The 23,029-nt window shown below is 41.2% G+C and overlaps 1 protein-coding gene across 1 annotated transcript in view; it reads left to right on the forward strand.

The window, feature by feature from the left end:
* The first annotated feature begins 4,682 nt into the window (after window positions 1–4,682).
* SPATA7 (spermatogenesis associated 7) overlaps window positions 4,683–23,029 on the forward strand; it is an 81,687-nt gene continuing 63,340 nt past the window's right edge. The window contains exon 1 of the mRNA XM_044435805.1: window positions 4,683–5,106. Within this exon, the coding sequence (XP_044291740.1) occupies window positions 4,683–5,106 (424 nt within the window). The remainder of the gene's footprint in view (window positions 5,107–23,029) is intronic.

Genomic DNA, 23,029 nt, shown 5'->3' on the forward strand with positions numbered 1-23,029 from the left:
AGAAATAGCAAGGCGAGAGGCTGGGTGTGGAAAAATAGAGAGAGCGCATATAAACAGAAAGGTCTGCAGGTCCTGAAGAAGATTGAGTGGACTCAGAAATGAACTCTTTCCATCACTGCCTGCATCCAGAGCAGCTCAGCAGCAACAGGTTCAAGACCAGGAAAGAGAACCTGGTGTTCTAACATCTTTCAGATTTTATATTAATAATAATTTTTAAAGGGGCCAGGAAAGAAAGAGCTTCATGGGTGCTGTTGCAGGGGACCAGATGGGTAGCATGTTGGAGACCCCTGATCTGGAGTCTCCCACATTGGGAAAGGCTACCCTATATTGACCAGCGGCAGCTCTGCAGGGTTTCAGACTGGAGTCTCTCTGGAGATGCCAGGAACAGCATGAGAAGTGTGTCTTCTACTTCGAGCTATGGTCTTTTCCCAGAGGACACTTCCATGCACCCTGGGAACATGAACAGTTTTCACCATGGAACTTCTGGTTCATCCTGTGGTCAGAGGGGGAGCCCTAACCCACCTGAGCTAATCTGGGTTCTATGATGACAGGCCTCAGAGCCTCCCTGAGTTGTAGTACATAAGGAAAGGATCCACCTCTGCAGTTAGGCACTGGAAACATCTGAACTGGAAAGCCCTGATGTAAGTACTGGGGACCTGACCTCACATTCTCGCCAGGTCAACAGAATAGCACCCTCTTCCTACAGCTCATGGAGAACCTTCAATCTGCAGGCCCTATATGGCCCTGAGGGGCTCTCCATCCTGCCTGCCTGAGACCCTGATCTGGATCTTAAACAACCCAGTTTCACACACCAGGGTCCCAGTACAGATCCTGAGCCCAGCACCTATTCTAGAGTAATTTTTTGAAGACATAAACTACTAGGCTAGACACAGAGTATGGGCAGAATTCTAGGCATGTTTAGGCAGAAAAAAGTCCCACAATTCCCAGTGTTCCTCAACCAGCCATCTAAGCATGCATATAACTGCACCTCTAAATCTATGTCTGTTTTGGCCCTGTAAGGAGAGAGAAAAAGACAGGAGGCATGAAGTACGGTTCTGAGGATACTGCGTGGAGGCAGACAGAACCTGAACTCAGGATTACAGGCATCCTATGGAGGGTGCGAGGAGTCCAGAGGTGAGGATTCAGAGCAAGTCTTTGAGGTCCAATGTCTCCCATGACATAAGTTTTTGCCCCAAAGCTTTGGTTTACCTAAAGTTGCTCAGAAAATGGACAAACCTTGCCCTTCGCATTTGATGGTATAAAGTTGATTATCAAATCATGTATTTAGAAATATGGAAAACAAAACATACTTTGAATAAAATAATCACTTTGTATGGTCAGTGAGATTGGGTCAATCACATGTGAAATGATAGGTTTGTCTTCTTGACTATCTCTAAAGTCAAGTTCCTAAAAGGAATTCTGTGTGTGCAGAATAAACATAATTATAATTCATATTTCATATGAATTCATAATGAGCAGAAGGAGGAAAATGATATAAGCAGCTTTGCGTTCTTTAAGCCAAAAAAGGTAGGCTATAAATCCAATAAATAAAATTTATTCTAGGAAGCTCTGTCAGAAGCAATAAGCCTAATCAACAAAAACAAATGGTCTTCCATTACAGTACAGTTTATAAGTATTTTAGGGTACAGTCCAATGCACCCTATTGCTGATGCACATAGCCTTTGAACTCAGAGGCTTACATGCATCCCATGCACACCGTGAGGCACAGCTGTGACAATCTGGCACAGCTGCGCCTCATACCATGTATTTGATCTATGTGGCCATTTTTGGCCAAGTCGCTCTAGCACTGGGGAGGGGCAGGAAAGGAAGCAGTTAGGAATCAGTGTGAGGCATCAGAACAAGTCTCCTCCCCTGCCTGGCAACCCCTTTTCATCCTCCCCACAGATTCAGAGAGGCACCTGGTGTGCTTCTTTCTGAGCTGGCTGTGAGAGGGGTCGGACAGAGGCTTGATCTTCAGTATCCCACCTCCCAAGTCACAGGGCGTCCGAGCTGAGGGTCCAAAAAGCACCCTTAGAGGTGTAACCATTCATGGCACCCTACTTTAACTCCACAAGTATAGGAATAGAAGAAAATTTGTGTCTAGGGGCAAGTTCATTGCACTGCTATGTCACCATAAAAAGCAGAGCATAATAGTACAAACAGACTTTCATTGGTCTGTCACCTTGCCAGCTCAATTTGTTAATTTGTATGCTTCCCAAAATTGCAGGACTTACCACAAGATATGCATGTTATTACCTTTGTGGAAATCTGGTAAAATCTGGTAAAATTTCATTATAAAGGCTTTTGTTGCAGGATTGCAGAATTGTATCAGACTGAAGAAGTATTTTGTTAGGACACCCCAAGGCCAAGAACAGTTTTTGGTTTGAGTGTTCCATTGCAGCTGTTGCGATTGTAATAGTAACTGTAGTCATCTGTTTTTGTTGCTATTGTTGTAAATGACAAAGAAATGACATTTCAGTCCATGATGCTAGCCATATAGCGTTACAGCACTTTTCTCATAAATTGCTGACCCCATGTACCTGAATCAGGTCCGAAAAAGTTTAGCCTCCTTGATGAGTTATGTCATTGTCACAATGCCTATTTTAGTTTTAGGGTACCTGAAATACCAAAGCAAATATTGAGACAGGAAATGTAAGACTGCACATTGTTTTTGTGGGTCACATTGGATTTTGTGTGTTACTATGTACATAACACCCCTTAAGTATCCATAGCAAATATTAGATTTGAGGTGAATGGGTTCCTGCACTGTGAGTGAGGGTGGGTTGCAGTCAAGGCCATAAGGTAAGGGAAGTGGGGGATTGAAGAAATTATGCCATCAGTACTTCTGGAAACTGATGAGGCTTGCTGTACAGGTCCAAGTCAACTGCTGCATCAGCAGTTAGAGCATCCAGTGGCTCCAGAGGTCAAAAAAGCTGCTGAATAATAAACGGGCCTATGTTCTATTCACCCAGGATTGGACCATGATCAAGAACAAGCTGTGAGTCAACATCTAAACATCTGTGAGGTAATGCAATGGCTGTGGACTAATGGATATAGCATGGACCTAGGAACAATCCCAGGTGGAGTTTTCTGAACATCAGGAAGGTACATGCCTTGACACCACCATCATCTCTGGAGCAATGGGGTTAGCACCTACCATTGCAGTGGGTGCTAAATAGGAATAGGGGCCAAGTTGCATTTATAGCTGATATCTTTGCTTTGCAACTTTAATTCTATATCTGCTGTTGGCACCATCAATAAAGCAATATCATGATCGAAAAGCTCTTGTGTGCTGTATTGTTACCCCCACTCTTTCTGGATTTCAGGTCTGATGATCATCCTATATCAGGCAGATTTGGTTACAAGTATAGTGGGGAAATGAAAAATTATGGACTCTAATGATAAAAATACCATTTTAAATAAATGTTGCATTTCTCCTAGATTTAAGTGTGGCCACCAGTGGCTCCTTGGGGTCACAGTCTTGGCTAGTTTTGACTTTTCCAGTAAAAAGTCAGCCCGTGTCCCCTGCAGCTCCAATATTGCCTACCAAAGGTAATCTCATGTTCTCAATATATTACAACAAGGCTACTGAAATGGCAAAGGGTCCACCTCAGTTTAAGATACATCAACAAACCATATCATAAATGGCTATTTATATCATCACACTATGTCATTTCTGATCTTATGAGTTGTCCAGATCTTGAATTTTAATTTTTTGTTATAACTGAGGTATGTGTGTTGCAGCAGATGCTTTACACAAATTTTGATATTAATTGTCTAATTGTCAACTTTTGCCTCGTGTATTAACGAGATAGCTCACACTTCATCACTGATAAAGAGCAAACCCTACAAGCAGAATTGCCCAGGCCTCAGCCAAGTGGTTTAAACAGCTTATGGTACAAGTCAATAGTGTGTACCTTTGCCTGTTAGATAGCTACAATGCAGCTCATAAATGCTGTCTGCAAATCTTGCTGAATTATCTCAACACCTTAAAAGTGTAATTATCTCTAAGTTTAATTGTGGTGTTACTTCTGAAACACAAATATGTCCCACCAAGCAATAATTCAAGCTCTACTTTAGGTTCTTTCAGTAAGGAATTCAAATTAAACCAAAAGCAGTAATAGATTAATTGATGTTATTCATCAGTTAACTGACAGTAGGTTTAAATGTGGAGTTTTGTTGGAATTATCAGGCAGCTGCATTACTGTGAACACTCAAAGGAGCGCTCTATGCAAGATACTCAAAATGATTTAACAGGTATTTCCCTTCCCAGATTATACTGGGAAATAGTCCTTGGGAGAGGAGGGGACAGTGAGGTTCCTATATTTATTATTGTTCTACTTAATTATATTCCTCCTGTTCCCAGCACTGGGACTCAAGGTGGCTTACAACATTTAACATGTATAGAATTAAAAATCAAAAGAAATACACACGTTAAAAAATTAAACATGCCATGCTTGAACTGGGGCTCCAGTGCCTTCCCTTGGAGCTGCTACACCTGACCTAAAGTTTCAGGCTTCTACAGCAGAAGCCTAGAGATGTCTACTTAGATCTCAGTCCCATTGCATTCAGCTCACCATTTTAAATTATTGTCTTTATTCATAATAGAATTGCATTTTATTTGCTCATCTTGAATAGCAATGATTTGAACCAGCGAGACACTGGCTTCTGGGGGAGGAGACATGGCCGCTGAAGGCATCAGAGTGGTGGGAGGACTACCTCTTCACTGCTCTGGTGCCTTTGTTAGCTGTGCCATCCCTGCCAGGCGTTGCCTGAATGGTTTGGATTGTCGCTACTCAAAATCAGCACCTACAGATATTCCAAAATGGTGCACTGCAGGGCACCAGCCTCAGTCAGCAGGTAGCACCATCACTGAAAGAGGAGCCAGAACCACCAAAGGAGTCACTGCTGCAACTAGGTTAAACATAGGCTGGGAGCGAGCAGCAAAGGACCCCAGAAAGCACCTTGCCCGCGACGTCCTCAAACCTGGCAGCACCTGTGAGGAAGAATCATATGCTCTGAAGTTATCTCAGCATGCAATGATAAGCATCAAGGAAAGGCAAAGCACAAAATGGGATGATATGCAGGATGCGAGGAGTCGGCAAGGTAACATTAAATTAACTGAATTATTGAATGCATGCAACTGATCTGTGTAAAAATAAAAAGAGTTCCTCCCTAAAACTTGCTGAGATAATACCAACCGGAAAAGATTAAAAATAAGTCTGGTGATGTGCTATAATAGTTGTGTGTGGGTTATGCCACAAAAACTGTTAGAAGCAACACTCTCTTTTAAGCAAAGTATACAGTAGGACCCCCGTATCTGCCCTCTCAGTTACTGTGGTTTCACTTAACTGCGACCAGTCACATTCATGGGATTAGGGGCACAGGACCCTGCAAAAGAGGAAAAACCACAGATACGTCTAGCAAAAAACTAATGGGTATCTCTTGAGTCTTGGTACCCACTGAGAGATAAAACACACGAGTAAGGCCTGATATTACTGAGACAAAAAAGTGTGGTGTCCCCAGACAGAGCCCCTAGAGCAGGGGTTGGCGACCTTAAACACTCAGAGAGCCATTTGGACCCATTTCCCAGGAGCCACAAGACTCTTTTGACATCTAAAATGAAGATAACACTGCATATATCATTTTTACCTTTATGCTATGTGTAAAAAAACTATAGTGTGTTGCATTTATGAAATCAATGAATGATTCTTTTATATAATCTCCATCTGTGAACTGCTTTCTGACTATTTCCTGAGCGGCCACAAAACTAGCATATGCAGTTGAATTTGCAGACTTAATCCACTTCTTGAAATGATTTGTGCTTACATCAATCTTCCACATCAGTTCCAAAATGACTTTTTTTCTCTCATCTCCATCCAGATATTTTTCAGCAAAGACTGTGTGTTTATTCTGGAAATGTCTTGCAACATTCGACTTTTTGTTGTTTGCCAGTTTCTCACCACGTATTAAGCATACTGGTAAACCAGTCATGTCAGCAGTGAAAGCATCTGAATCTGCCCACTTACCATTAAACATTCTGTTTTCTTCTGAAACTTATATTTTCTTGGATTTATCCATGGTTGGCCTACTGGGGTCGAAAAGCTCAATAAATCGCGTGCTGTGGGTGTCACACATTGGCAGTTGTGACAATTTTGAGCAACAGGGAGCCGCAGCAGAGGGATGAAAGAGCCACATGCGGCTCCGGAGCTGCAGGTTGCTAACCCCCGCTCTAGAGGTATTCACAGGTTTTTCTCTGGAGATATTTGCAGTTTTTCCGCTTTTGTGGGGCTTCTGTGCCCCTAACTGCCATGAATGTGGAGGGCCAATTGTACAGTATATAGTGTTTGCTACTATCCATGGTTTCAGGCATCTGCTAGGGGGGTTTGGAACCTATCCCCCATGGATACATGGGTCCTTCAATATTGATAATGGTATCCACCATCTAGAGCATGGGTGCTCAAACTACGGCCCGCGGGACGGACTCGGCCCACCATGGACATCCATCCAGCCCTCGTCGCCATTTACCACCCGTGCGCACGCTTGCTGTGTGGGCGCGGAGGTGATAGCTCACTTGCTTGGAGATGATCTCTGAGCAAGCAAGCCGCCGCCTGCCTCCCGTACATGCGCACTCACCGCTGCTTTGCAGCACGGGCGGGGGGAGGTGGTGTCTTGCTCACTCGGAGATGGTTTTGGACTTGTTGGGAGATCTCCAAGCTGAGCGAGCCCAATGCCATCTTGCACGCACCCGACAAATCCTTACCGGCCCATGCGCCCAGCCCCCCCTCACCAGCCCGTGTGTGTAGCTGCCGTCTTTCTACTGGCCCCCTATTGAAAAAGTTTGAGGATCCCTGATCTAGAGTGATATGATATTCATTATTCTAGATGCAATACTATTTTGTGAAATATAATGCATGCATATAATGAGAAGAATGATGAATGGGAAATCCATTGAAAAGGAAGACTTCAGGACTACATTGATTTTATTGTCACTGAAGCCATTTATCATACATACTCCCAAAAAGTTTTGGCAAGAAAGCAGAAAAGGGCGGGGGGATCTTATATTTTCCATAACTGGATAACATGCATTGCACATGAAAAGAAGTCTTCAAAATGAATGAAGGTTTACAGCATCTGTTCTTTGTGGGGAGATTTGACTTATCCCCAAACAATAGCTTTTAAGTGCTATATGAATTGTGTGATAAGATGAAAGGAATTTCTTGGAACGGTGAGAATGGCTACCACACAGAACACATGAAGCAAAGTTCTAAAATACAATGTGCATGCCTTATTTCACTGCAGTTCATGAGGGTGGGAGAATGTGGTTTTTGAGATACAGTCCAGTAATTACCAGTAATAAGTGGGATGATGATGGGAACGAGAAAATCAATAACAGAAAGAATTGTATCAGCAGTGAAGATTAGACTAGTTAATCTCTTACATCCATCTTTTGCCTTTTTGAATTATTGTCAGAAAAAGTGCAGCCTTTCTCCCAAGAGTTATCCAAAGCTTTAGAAGACCAAGGTGTCATCCAGACAAGATATTTATTCTGTGATCACCTTGCTTCACTCACAGATTTTTACAGCAAGTCCAGATGACATTATCTTCCATTTGTAGCCCTGCCATCTTTCCCCTACTGCATTGTCTGTTCTTTTAATAATACTGGGAAATTATCCATCAAGAAAGAAAAGATGGGACAGTTGCACAATGCCTTTTGATTGTTAGCACTCCAAGTTCTCTGTCTAGTTGCACCCCTGGCCTGGAAGCTCCCTCACATTTGTCAGCCCTCTCATCTGCTTTCACTCAATGCATTTTCCCAAAGGTACACATTACAGGGAGAATGAAAAACAGCATCTTGGCACACAATCTTATGTGTGCTTTTCTGTCTAAACATATATAGGGTTGCACCCTTATATGACTTGCAAAAGCCAAGAACTCTCCCTAGTTTTCAGGATTGTGCAATGAAAGCTTCCAAGTCTAACCTCTTGTTCACCAAAATTTTGAGAACTGCACTTTGTTCAAGTCAGCAATGCAGACTCTAAGCCATCAAGGGAAGGGGAGGGACTGGAGAGATGAGGTTGTGAATCATTTCAGCTTCCTCCAGCCTCCTTCCCTCCCACTTCAAAGGGTCCTTGCTAGATGGGCTGATAAGCTTGAAATCCCATCTCATGAAAGAGAGAGAGAGAGAGAGAGAGAGAGAGAGAGAGAGAGAGAGAGAGAGAGAGAGAGAATCAGAAGATAAGAAGGGAAGATCTCTTCTGCCTCTCCATAAGCAGGACTTATTGCTGCTCTTGGTGCAACCAACCAAAATGGCTTCTTTTTCAAGAATTGGTTCCATCATATTTTGTCCTTATTACTGAAGAATGTATTCAGATCTTGTCAGCATCTTATACCATTTGCAGCTACAGATTCTCTGTGGTAGAGAACTGCACCTTCCTGGAGATTGCAAACATTTCTGAAAAGTAACTATTGTTATGAGAGATTAATTTTCTACCAAAATCCCCATTTGAGCTGAGAAATCATGTAAATATTTAATCGTTCATAGTTATTGGCTGTTTTATTCACCATCATATTTAACAGTATGCTGTTAAATAGGAAGGTATTTAGTTCACGTGATATTCTACAGAATCAAATCACCCCCTCTTAATGGTGTTTGTTATAGATTTAAGCTGATACAAGCAGAAAGACAGCAATCCATAAACTGTTTCTTGGACCTATTGTAGTGTAAGTGGTCTCTAGATGCTAGCCTTTGTTCTTCAGAAACTAGAGTGAATACATTCAGTTTGCTTTACATTAGTAAAGCAAACATTCCACCTTCCTTTACATGTGTAATAAATCTCTCTCTCTCTGGTGAAACACCAATTACTATCCCCTCAATCTAATGCAAAGGCATTTACAGTCATATATTTTTATTTCTGAAATACGCAGTGCCTATCAACTTATCTCAAATGTCATCTCACTTTTACATTGTGCTTTGTTTAATTTAGGCTTCAGTCCATAAAAATGCTGACTGTTAAGAGAAGCATTTATTGCTCCAAGTCAACACATGATGCAGTTCACCTACATAAAATATGACACAGCATAAGATTTTCATACAATATCAAGTCTTTCAAATGCAAGCTAGTCCGGAGAAGAAACATGTAACTGCCAGTCAACTTGACTGGAAAATCCCTTGGCAACAGTCTCCTGAAAGAATCTTGATAGATGCTTTCCCTCCTTCTGCTATGGACTGCTGGCATGACCAGCCAGAGCTGGCGATGGACCACCCTTCCCTAACCTGGCGTCCTCCAGATGTGTTGGACTGCAACTTCCATCATCCCACATGGATGGGAATGATGAGCCTTGTAATCAAATACCTCTTCAACATCTTCTGGTTGAAGAAGGGAGGAGCAGAATGGAGTGAAAGGGGGAGGCATTCCGTTGTTCCCTAGCATCTCTACTGCTCTGTAGACTTCATTCAGTTAGTGTGCTTTTAACACAAGCATTTCGCATGGGACAACTTCCACAGTGCTCTTAGAACTGGAAGAACAGCCTCTATTAAACTTGTAACAGCCTTGTTTGTTAACTGATTCTCAAATATGCCCTAAATAATCATTCCTAATATTGATAGAGGTGGTCAATAGTCACTGCAGAAGTAAATAAACTACTTTGTACTGTATAAAAACACAAAAACTCCTTTGAGGTTCAGTATTGAAGAATGCTGCTGGAGCATGTACAGAAAGCAATCCAATAGAATATGCTCAGAGCAGCTCAGAAACATCATACTTCACTGTGTCCAAATAATGAAGAAAAATAGAAGAGAGAAAATTTATGCAGGGACAATGTTTTCTTCCATGGAGGCTGTTCAGTGGAGAGAATTATATTTAATTAAACTGGCAGATTCTGTATAATGGAGTAGTCCTTTGAAAGTCAAAATATAGGTATATTTTACAGGAATATTGCATGACAATATTCTATGTTTCTATCCATATGTTTCTATCCACATGTTGGGGATTACATGAGCAGAACTGGTTGAAGTTTCAGGTCAGACTAGATGGCCCGAGAGACCCCTTCTGACTTGCTTTGTTTCTATGTTTCTATCCACGCAATATGCATATCGTTTTGGGTTTTGCTTCCATTTCCTTAATTACTTGAGTGTGAGCTTTATGAAAGCAGTCCAATAAACAAAAATTAAAGTGTTTCAGGACCTTGGACAGATACATGCATGTATGTCCTGTGTGGAGATTGCTGTATCCAGACTAAAGGGTAATGAATGACCTACTTCATACTACCATCAGCAAATTTTGTTCATACTGTTGTCTGTAATAACCACACTCCCACTGAGATGTTGCACTTACCAGTCAGGTGATTACTTTCAAAGATTTATCCCATATCTAAACCCTGAGTGAAAACACCAGATGGTACAATTTGTTTCCTCTGTCTTATTTATAAATAAATATATTTATTTGTTTATGAAACAGATTATATAAACTTGCACTGCTTCAGACATGCATATATTACTCTTGATAACTGTATACTTGATGATTGGTTACTTATGTGTGAATTTACCTCACTTAGAAGGTTGACTTGAGACGGAAGGACTCCCTGGAGAAGAGCCTAATGCTGGGAACAACAGATGGCAAAAGAAGAAGGGGACAGTAGAGAATGAGGTGGCTAGATGGAGTCACTGAAGCAGTTGGTGTGAGCTTGAGTGGACTCTGGGGGATGGTGGAGGACAGGAAGGCCTGGAGGAAGGTTGTCCATGGGGTCGCGATGGGTCGGACACGACTTCGCGACTAACAACAACAGAAGGTTGACTACATATGATATAACAATACCAATTGAATTTATACATATCTATGCATAGATTCACACACACAAGTTGTCACATGGCAAACTGTTAAAATATTGCCCTGACTAACATGCATGTGTGTAAAACCAGTCTTTGGATGAAGCCCATGGGGGAGGGAGAGAGAGAGAGAGAGAGAGAGCGCACGAGCGCAAACAAGAGTTAGTCACACACTGAACTTTCCCTAAAGGTTTGTGCTTCCCACCACCTGGAGAACATACAAAGAACCTTGCCGGATCACACCAAGGGCCCATCAAGTCCAGGATCATGCTTCCCATAGTTGCAAACTAGAAACTGTTTCTCAGGAGCCCCAAAGGAGGTCTTTGAAGGCAGTGACCTCCCCGCATTGCATCTTCCCAAGGACTGGTATCTAATGGCTTGGAGGGTTCATGAGGTTCATCATAGCAGCAGTGGGGATGGAGCCATTCCAAGGTCTTATGGCCTTCAACTTGTTAGGAGGAACACCAGGCATAATTTTCTTAAAGCTGCTTTCTCTATGTATAAGTGGAGATTTTTAGGGGAACTTTGTAAAATCCATGGCAAGAGGCATTGCCTTTTGTCCTCAGCTTGGATAGAGGAACTCATGCATCACTAGTCCAGGCAACCTTGAAAGCCCATGAAGGATCTCCTGGCCTATTCAAGGAGCTGATACAGCCATAGATAATGGGAGTGGAAGCTTTCTTTTGCTTGTTTATATTATGCACTCATACTTAATCTTTGACAAGAAGTTTTGTTTCATCCTGCATATCCTCAAATCTGAAGTAAGGAACCTTAGTTAGATCAGGCCGCTAGGGATTAATAGAGCACCTTTGGCCCTACTGAAACAGAACCCAGATTACTTATCCTTCCTTATACTTGTGAAGCACACTCTTCTCAGTCCTCATTAATGAGTCCTGCTTACATTCCAGTCAATCTCTCTCTCTCTGGCCCCATCCTTCTTCCCTGCTGCCAGACAACCCCCTGCCTAGCCAATTGCATATATATAGTTGCAGTATCTCCCTGTATTTAATGAACTATTCACCTGTATGGTTTATTTAATGAAGTAAGTACCTGTCATTATTTAACAATGACAAATAGCTTGTCCATTTAATGCCCTCTTGATTGTATGATTGTAATTATCTAACAGAGAAATATTGCTTTTAAATCTGCAAACCCAATCTCTGATTTCATCACTGCTTCAAGTATTATGGGCTTAAGTGTTTAATGTTAAAAGGTCTCCTTCATGTGTCAAATGTTGCACATCTGAAGATCCTTGTGTTACTTGGAAACATACATAGGTTAGTGTTAATAATAACCAGGTTTCATCCAGTTGTACCCAGTTATTTATTATTATTTTTAGTATTTCAAGAGAGTTTTACTGGAACTTAGTGTTGACTGTTTACTTGATTGTCATTTTACTTTTGGATGCCTCCTTTTATGAGCAGATTAACTGATAATGTTTCCTCTAGATATTCAGACCCTGTGAATTATATTTTGCTGAGATTTCTTTAGAATTCTGGTTAATAGAGACACGAAACCATATTCATCTTCCATATAACTGTTTTGAACTTGGTGAGATTTAGACATCTGTGTCCCTACAAGCATCATTGAAAAGTTCTGCATTATAATTTCCCTTTCACCTCCTTCTCCCAGTATCAGTCACAAAGGCATGTGCTTTGTTTAATCTCACTATTAAGAGTTAACTATTTCAGTACAATTCTGTCCATGATCCAAAAGCAACCTTTCAAACTTTTCTGTAGTGACTATAGCTGTCTATCCCAAAGTACTCCTAAAATTCAATCAGTTCTGTTTGCAGGGTGTGTTTCTCAGTGGACTTTTACTCTGGTTGATCTCACAATCATTCCAAATTCTATCATGGGATATGCACGCACTACACTGGAGTAAGGCAAGCCAGTTAAATTTTATTGGATCAAATTATCCCTTGGCTTCATCTTAAATTCACTCTTAGCAACTTTGTTCCACCCCTTTGACAAAGCACTTTCCTTCTTCCTGATTTCTTAGTTTTCAATATTTAGAGCAGGGGTCTCAAACTCAACTCACCTGGGGGCCGCTGGAAGTAGAGTCTGGGTGAGGCTGGGCCGCATCAAGTATTCCACCACTGCGGTGGTGGTGGGCCGCTCATCCCGGGTCGCTCCTGGAGGTCGGCCTGGGCGCCGCCGGTGCTTTGAAGGCTGCAAGGCCCCTCCCCCCCCGTGCCCTGCCCATCCCAGCAATTGGCCCTCGGGCCGCGAGTTTGAGACCCCTGATTTAGAGGATCTGTTTGTGTTTGTTTCTGTACAGAAAAGAATTCAGTTATATGTTAGCTTACCTCTACTCCAAAACAGTAGATGCCAGAAAGAGCTTTGCCATCTCAGCTGCTGTCAGGCAAAACTAGGCCTAAGTTTAGACTCCGGGAAACATGCTGCATACATTGCAATCTATTGTTGTGCCTTCCATCCTATTCATTAATCAGGAGGAAGCTTGCTTCTTGTTACCATTTGTTTTTTATTCATGAAGAGGAGGAGGAGGAGGAAATCCAGCTGTTGCAATCACTAGGCTCCTAACAGTGCCAGCCCTCACAAGCAGCTTGATAGCTATGGATGGAAACTGACTCACACATCCCCTCCACACACTCACATCCACACACACACACAGGGCTTGCTATACACATAATCTTTTGCAATTTTATTACCCATCTATTATTTATATACATTAAAATAAGGCAAAGATGTGCAAATGCAATATTTAAGTGTCAAGGGACAAAAAGCCTGGGATTTTTTTAAAAAAAAAACTTTAAACTGCTGCTAGAGCATTGGAAAATATTTTCAGATATAATCAAGGGGTCTAGGAATTAAACATGTCCTAATAATGCCGCCCAGCACAGAATATGCCCCAAAATATGGTATTTGATCATTTTTGACAATTTGACCTTTATTTCAAAAACAATAAATGATGTTTCTAGCCCACGATAGAAGAGAAAAACCCAGACCCCAACAATGTTTGCTATAGAGTCCAGGTAAGTCAAGAGATGAAGCTTCTTCCATTAAGGGGCAATCCTATACAAGTTTAGCCAGAAAAAGGGGGGCCTATAGCTCCCAGTATGCCCCAATCAGCTCTGTAGAGCTCAAAAGAGTTAGCCTGGGATTGCTGGCAAGTGCAGGCCTTTATCTAAATTGCATATCTGCAACCTCACCAAACCTGTCAACCATCAACTAGTCCCCTTACATCTGTAAACCTGCCAAGTGGTTAATGCAGGTCATGGGTTCAGTCATATATTTTACCGCATATGGCTCTAAAATGATAAAGTTGCTTCAAATGAAAAATCAGATCAAATATTCAGAGATGCATTTATTCTATAAAACACACCAACCTGCAACATGTTCTAAACAAAGGTACAATTCCATTTTCATAAGTGCTCCTCCAAGTGTACAGAAATGAAAAATGGTGTGTGGCATCCACTAGACCAAAAAAGTTGCTTTAAAAATGAGAAAATGCGTCTAGAAATCCAATATAAGTCCACATCACATAGATGGTGAAGAACAATCCTCTTGCTGGTATAGCAGCTCGAGCTTGTAATCTGTAAAACAGAACAAGTCACAATCAAAAACTTCCAGGCCACCAACCTTCTCTCTTCTGTGGAGTTTCTTTTGTTGCTGCCTAAGCTATTTTGCCCCTCCTAGACGTGCTTACACATCTACGCATCCTGCCTTGGCAAACTACCTTCCCACAAGAACATACTTCTAGAATTATTTCACTTCTTCCCCCCACCCAGCCCTTGACAAAAATACTGAACAATTCCAAATATCCAGGAGTCCACCTAGAGGACTTATCCCCAGGAAATCCAGTAATGGAGGTACAAAATTAAAAGCACATTAATACATTAAAAGCCTGTTCTAGCCTGTTGGACAAAGAAAGTGTGGCTGGCAGGGTAGGAGTTTCTTAGCACAAGACACTTACAGAGTCTCTATTATGTCTTATAGCATTTAACATACAATACTATACATATTTAGATTGAAAAAAGTCCAAAAACTCACAACATTAGCTAGTCAGTTGTAGGATTTTGTCCTCACATGCATACGATTGGGCCCTTTACTGACTCCAACCCTGATGCAGTCTTAGAGTCTGTGCTTGACATACTTCAGCAAGTCAGATGACTTTTTAGCTTGTATCACGTGCTGCTTTGGATTAGCCACATATGAGTCACACCACATAGTTCCCTGTGACTAAGAGTACCCTGTTAATCAGACCACCTGTCTACCAGGTTCTAGTAATGAAGGGCATAGCATTAAGCATTCTCAGCAGCTGCATCACAAACCCTGGAATTTACTGTGAAGATTTTCCAAAGTCACTCCTGAAGAATATCATGCACGTATAACAAGGTTTGTGCATTTTGCTTTCAGAATTTCACCCTTCTGTCTTTCATTGTATCAACCAGCTGAGAAGACATCATGCATCTGAAGTGCACTCATATCCTGAAAAGCTTCTGTCAAAATAGGGGTGCAATCCGCTCATTTGGGTCAAGAAGTCAGTGGGAAATACTTCCAATTCCAAACAGACATGGATAGATCAGACTGTAAATGTTAATTTTACAGTGCTAGGAAACAAAGAAACCCACCCCAAAACCTTTTGTTATTTTTACTAATTCGAGCCATTACTTTTCTGATTTTAGTTTGCCATTTAACATGACTAACCATACTTTTCAGTGGTTAATTATCGCACAGATGCATTTGCAAACGGCACGTTAGGCTGGTGTCACTTGGCAGAGGAAATGAAGATGCAGAATTTATAGCTTAGGTGACTAAAGTCAGATTCACAACTTCTTGACTTTTCCAGTTAATGCCGCTAATTTGTGTCTGTGTTCTTGAACATCTGGCATTTCAAACTGAAACAGTGAGAATAAAACAGCTCTGAGCAGCAATAAATTATACCTGCAGTTTATCATGTCCTTAATTCCTTTCTGAAAAGTTTTTTAAGAGAACAGAGATAAATGAAAAATGGCACACTTCAGGAGGCAAATGTGGAAATAATTCATTATACACCAAATATTGAATGCTACCTCATCGTTTGGAGTTCACAGATTAAATAATATTTTAATTCCACTTAAATATTCTTGGACACCAAAACATGTTCCCTTTCAATACCTCAAAAGATTTCTTTCTACACCTAGGTGTCTTCATATCTCAGAAAAAAAATAGACTTCTTCCTATACATAATTTGTAACTTTGGATATTATTATGATTATTTTACTTATTTTTATTGTGAACTTCAAAACCAATACTCAAACAACAAAAAGCAAACATCAATATTTAAAATGAAATATTGCAATTTTTAAATATGAGATTTAAAAAATCTACTACAATGAATATAAACACAAACACATATATTATGTACTCCTATATATTTTATGCATAACAAGATCTAATATTATTAAAGGTAATTTTGCATAAGCCTCAATAAAGGCAGTCCAAATATCCATATATTTGTCCATTTGTAAACTGCACCTAAAAATGACCATTTGAAAATCAAGTTTCATCCTCCTCTACCCACTGTGTTATTGTAGGTAGCCATTTATTCTTCCAGTGTTGCATTAGCAGTCTTTTTATCTGTCAAAAGGGCATGGAAAATCCTTTTACATAGACCTTACATTAAGTTCCAAGAGATAGGCATTATTTGTTTTTCTGACTGTATTTAAGACAGAAAACAATTACCAGCTTTAAACATGAGCTTTACATCATATTAGCAGGCATCTTCTTACATCAAATTAAGTAAGCAGAAGGGAAACCAAAGCCAGCACTCAAACAATTTACATGCATTAACCATTTAGGAGCTTTTCAACCAGTTATTTTTCCCTCCATACACTGGATCTCTGCTAATGGCAATTGCATATTCTAACACTATTTGGTTGCATACACATAGTTAGAATGCATCATTGCATCATTGTGCAAAGATGATCTTGCTTGTCAAGATTAGATTTCTGAAAGGATAATGTTCACTGGAAACTTGTGAATGAATTGCATGGATAATGCATTCCAGCTAAGTGGTTTCTTACATGTGAGCTTTCACAGATTCATCCAAAAGCTGTTCCATGCATGCATTATGTTGGAAACAGGCTATAAAAGGTTTTGTTGTATAAAAAGTGAAGGGTTATTCAAGCTGATGTCAAACTGCTGAAAAGCTTATAAATGAATTGGCAGGAATGGGCCAGAATTCTAGAATAAGGGCATTACTAATGAACTGTAGCCACAAACAGGAAGGAAAGCAATGAAAATTGTTACATTCTTTAGGCAACGGGGATGTGTTGCCTAGTAACAAAGGAATAGCAGTGATGTTCTTGAAAGGTTTTGTTTGCTCAGTGGGAAACCAAAAAACAAACAAACAAAACCCATTCTGTGGATCTAACCAACTTTGGAAGAATAATTGGATCATGAGCCACCTGTGTTGATCAACTACTTTTCTGCATTTTATTTTTGAATTTCTGTGGTCAAATGTCAACACCATTGGCAGAGCAGTAGAACCAATAATACAACCTCTTTTATTATAGGAACCAGTAGCTCAAAAGGTTCCCTCCAGCTAGGAGCATGGGCATTAAAATGGCAAATATGGTTCAGTGTCAGCAAATGTAAATACAGTGGGCAAAAACTTCTTAGCTTCAACCATACTCTGATGGGTTCTAAACTAGTGGTGACTGATCAGGAAAGATATCTTGAGGTTCTGCTGGACAGTTTGATGAAAATACTGCCCCGGTGTGCCGATGGCTGTGAAAAGGGCTACCGTATTTTTCGCTCTATAAGACTCACCTGACCATAAGACACACCTAGTTTTTAGAGGGGGAAAACAAGAAAAAAATATTCTGAATCAAATGGTTTACTAAACTATTTATAAACTATAACAGAATACAGTAATACCGTATTTCAACCTTGTAAAGTGAACAGCAGTCGACAGTGGCATTAAGAACCATCATCACTGTCATTAACAAAAGAGAGACTTTAAAGTTCGAGTACTCTTCTAGTTTTTGTTGAACCCATAGAACTCATTATCACTAGAGTCAGAATTTATGAAGCTCTGTTGCTCACAATCACTGACATCACTTTCTTAGTCAGTAGTGGAATTATTGAAGGAATCCACAATCTACACCAGTTATACAAGAGCTGCTGCAGACAATTCAATAACAAATCTAAAAAAGCCAGTAATGTCCATGCTGCCCTACTAGTAAATAATAGAAAAAAACTTCTGACAAAAAATGAGATATTGTACAGTAAATAAAACACACAGCGGACTAAGTAGCCTTTGAAGAATAAACTTCATACACAAAGGTAATACTGTGCAAATATCCCCTGATCCTAAAAAAAATGTGTCTGATCAACTAACAGATAACTGATCCATGGAAAGCTTCCTGATAATCACAGGCACATTCCCCATCACTTCCCCATGGGCTTCATTAAAAGACGGGTTGCCATTTGAAAACACACACCGACCTGTGATTAACAGTTCTCACCTGCACCGGAGGAGAGGGGCAGAGCAGGGTGCGCCGAGCGTGTGCCGGCCAGGTGATGCCACGTGGGGCCGGCAGCGTGCCGGTGGTGGTCTTCTGGGCAGTGGGGCGGTGGCAGGTCTTCCCAGGTGGTGGGGCTGAGCAGTCTGTCTCTCCATGCGGCCAGTGGTTAAAGCCCGCGGCTCCGCCTCCTCCGCACCTCTCCCCGAGCGTCACAGCTCTCACCTGTGCAGGAGGGGGGGGGCAGAGCAGGGTGCAACGAGCACATGCTGGCCAGGTGGTGCCACGTGGGGCTGGCAGCATGCCGGCGGTTGTCTTCCGGGCGGTGCAGTGGCAGCAGCTCTTTCCAGGCGGTGGGGGTGAGCAGTTCCCAGGCAGTGAGCAGTCCGTCTCTCCATGCGGCCAGCGGGTTAAAACCCGCAGCTCCTCCTCCTTCACATTTCTCCCCCTGAGCAGCACAGCTTTCACCTGTGCTGGGGGGGGGGGGGCGGAGCAGGGCACGCCGAGTGCATGCCAGCCAGGTGGTGCCACGTGGTACAGGTGGGCCGGCAGCATCCCGGGCGTCGGGCACACACACATTTGCTCTGTAAGACGCACAGACATTTCCCCTTACTTTTGAGGGGGGGAAAAGTGCATCTTATAGAGCGAAAAATACGGTAATTCTGTGTTAGGTAGAATTAGATAAGGAACTGAAAATAATACTGCAAGATCATAACCTCTTTATACAAAACAATCCTAAGTGGACATTTTACTTGCTGGAAATATTTAAGGTGAGACAGAACCCATGAGCTGCATTGCTAGAGTTCCCAACATGGCATTGCTACACTGTGGAGGTTTAGGCTATACTAGAAGAAATGAGCTGCTGTGCCACTAAAATGCTATAGGCAATCCAGTGGTGGAATGGGTAAAAACAGGTCATGGATATGCTGCAGTTGTTTCATTCCCCCAGAACACCCATGACAATGATGAAACTTGCCTCCATGTGTCACAGGGACATCACTGCAGGATTCATTCTTAATTGGTCATTGCAGAGAAATGTCTGTCATGTTCACGTGTTATTCTGCCATCTTTGTATTTCACCCCCACTCACCACTTTTCTGTTCCCACCAGTCTGAGAACACACAGGATGCATCAGTTGTTTTGCTAGCAAATCTACGACTGAGGTTAGGATTTTGGTTCTGTCCAATTTTTCTTAACCATGGTAGGTTCTTCAATTACTTACCTGAAGGTTGTACAGATAAATCAATGGAATATTTATTAACTGCTAGATACCACTACCTGGTCCTTTGGTTTAGTACAGGAACCTTGCACAAACTGGCCAAAAAGCAAAAAAGAACAAGAAAAAGTTACCTTGCATTTTATTATCTTTTTATTAAATAAAATACTTAAGTTACAGCATTATGCTTAAATGCTTACAAATACACATGGATTAAAAGAATACAATTTTTATAGTTTGTTTCATACAGAGCGAACAAAAAATTTGTTTACACAGCTGAAACTAATTTATATGCATTTATAGCTACGTTGTATTTGGCTAACAAAATTCAATAAAAGGTTGTCATGTCTTTACAAGTTTTTCTGGATTGTCTACCTTCTTCTAATCTTCCAAATCCCTTAAGCTTTGACATTTGAACAACATACAAGACTCGTGGATATCCATTCTTTTTATTGTGGGCATTAAAGGATTATATCAATTTCTTTGCAGCTTATGGGAGGAGGTGTTCCCCTGGTTGTTCAAAGATTTGATGTCAGTTCATAAAATGCCTTCTGCACTATCCCGACAGTCACATTACGTTGGATTCAGCGAGAAAGTGTGCAGTTCTGTGCAATGGGAAACAGTCATCTCTGGATAGAAACTGTAGAGGAAAGACAGAGAAGGAGTGCCCACTGTATTAAAGAGCAGAAGACTTGATAATCTAAGTGTTATGACTCCTCCACAGAAGCAATATGGGTGAAAAATTCAGTTGATTTGCCACCGTGTGTACAGAGTGCTGAACTACATGGACCTTTGTCTGATCCAGCATAGCTTTTCTTATGCTCTTAAGTTTAAACAAACAAAAAAGGCTTACAATTCCCAGCATGACCCAGCCAGAATAAAGGACTGGGTTACCCTCAAAGATTTTTTAACAGGACAATTCCAAAAATACAAGGATATATTGCATTTGGATATACATATCAGAGTATAAAAAGTAATGACAAATGACACAAAGATGTTAGACCAGTAAGGACAATATAGCTAAGGAACTGTTTTACACAGAATGGGCCATTCTTGAGTTTAACAACTCAGGAATAGTTGTGGCTGTGCATATGTAAATGAGACATACTCAAATGCTTTATAAACATCAACATTTTAAAAGTCAGCTACACATTACAAGAAATTAATATTATGAGTTAAAGGTGCTGCCATTTGTACACTTCCAAAATGTGAACATTCTGCTACTGAATTAGTGATGGTAGAATGTGGCTGAAGCCAAAATTGTAAGTGGTTCTTTCAAAAGCTTCTGTTGGCATAGACAGACAGACAGGTCTTCCAGCTGGTGTGTTTCCAGTTTTCCTCACATAAACTCACATTTTCCCCATTACATTTCAAATGCATAGCTCTTTAAATAAGCACCAGACTTGGCTAGTTAGCTATATAGTGTTTCATATACAATTGAATAGTAAAAGTATTCATGTTGATTTTCCAAGTTTATTCTAAATTCTCCAGATATAGGATGTATTCTGCATGTGTATTATTCTGCCAGTACTGAGGTGATGTGGTTCAGCACTCTGTAGAGTTAGTGTAGCGTCTGGAGGAAGGTATTCTCTATTCCATATCAACAGTGCTCAGGAAATAACTTCTAATGGAGCTGTGATTGACAGCTCTGGAGTCAGAACTGAACTAAATTAGATTCTATTTCTGTTTGAGAGCAGATTCGGATATTTAAAAAGATGTGTGGGGAATGTCAGGTACAAGCTGTTTACACTTCTGAACACTCCTTTAATGTTACTATTTCCAGAGATAGCCATGTAAATCTTCTTTCAGCAAAAATATGAAAAAACTGTGGTACCTTTAGGACTAACACATTTATTCTGGCATAAGCCTTTGTGGACTATAGCCTATTTTGACAGATGCATGAAATGTTATCCTGCATTCCAAGTATGTATGTCTGCATCTCTATTCTGTGCATATACACATACATGGTTGAGGCACAGGGGTTTATGAACAGTGACGCCAAAAGGAACTGAATGCAGTAAATACTCACAGACTTACTTGCTTAGCTCCCCACCTGAAACAGCTACTCACCAGCTGCAACAGACAATGTGACAGACCCAGATGTCAATTCTAGATCTGTGTCTATTCTGGCAATACTATTATAGGACCTAATAATGTAAACTACTAAATCAGCAGTTCATGCACCTGCTTGTCTTCCAATGTGATATATTCCACCATTCGCTAGCAAAGTTTTATAGCATTCTACATAGGGCAAAGGGTTGTCTCTGTATAAAGAATAAACAGACACAAACCTGAAATCAGAAATGGCAATAACACCTATTGAACATTCAAAATACATGCAAAGAAAACTTCTATTTCCCAGGAGACCAGAGCACTAAACAGCTGCCCTTTGATTAAACAAGAGGTTTTGAAGAGGGACTTTGAATGACACTACGGGAGCAATCCTATGACTCCCAGACATTGTCTGGGGGCCCATAGGACACTGCAGAGCCCAGCCTCCAAGGACAGAGTTGGCACTCTGAACTCAGAAGAGGTACTCAGAGCGCTTCCTGCTTCCCCTTCCCATTCCCAGCTGCTACAGAAAGGACCAGGCTGCCTGCCCTCCAAGGTTGTGAAAGTGACCTTGAGGGGGGAAGAAATGGGGCATTCTTGTGAGCAGGGAAGGGACAGAATGCCAAGGCAGGAGCCATCTTAACCCTCTTCCCCTCTCCTTCTGGAGTAGCATTGCTAGCAGTGCAAGAGGACAGACAGATGAAGATTGCCTGTGTTGCTCCTCCTACCTTGCATTGTACAGTTGGAAGTCTTCAAGTTCAGGGCCTTCCACTTACTGAGGATAAAATCAATAGGACTGAGGCCTACATGTGTTCATCAGCTTCCTAATGCCTGGCTGTCTCTATTATCACCCAACCACTGTTTTGGGAATGGCCACTGTAACACATGTAGATAATTACAGGAGTAATCACTGCATGCTCTACATTCTAGTACCCTCTGCCTTCCCTGTTCAAAATTTCCTTCCACCCACTGTGTACATACAAACACATGTATCTGATAAAGTCGTCCATAAGCCACACAAAGGTACGCTGTAATAAATGAGTTTTTCTCAAGGCTAACAGTTTTTCCTCTAATGCAATGACTGAAAATGGTACTCATGAGAGGATATGATCTGAAAGCACATGATGCAACAATTATGTCCCTCAAGCTTAAGGAGGTTAGATTCTGCATACTGTCTGAGTTTCCATGAGAAATAAAGCAGTGGGGTCCTTTGTGGATTCTAAATTAACCAATCCCTAGTTTTGTTCAATATATGAATCGGCACATTGGCATGCCTAGGTAAGAGGTAAGAAAAGCTGTACTTGCTGAAATGCTTCAAGTGCTGCTCCAAGCAATTCCTCCATCCAGTGCATATGGGATAGTTACTGGGCCAAATCTGCATGCCTCTCACACATGTACTCCAATTGGCAATCTCAAAGTGAAAAGGGGATGTAGAGTGACATGGAATCAAGGCCACAGAGTG

Source organism: Varanus komodoensis, unplaced genomic scaffold (genome assembly GCF_004798865.1).
Source record: "Varanus komodoensis strain SLA01 unplaced genomic scaffold, ASM479886v1 scaffold3, whole genome shotgun sequence".
NCBI classification, from domain to species: Eukaryota; Metazoa; Chordata; class Lepidosauria; order Squamata; family Varanidae; genus Varanus; species Varanus komodoensis.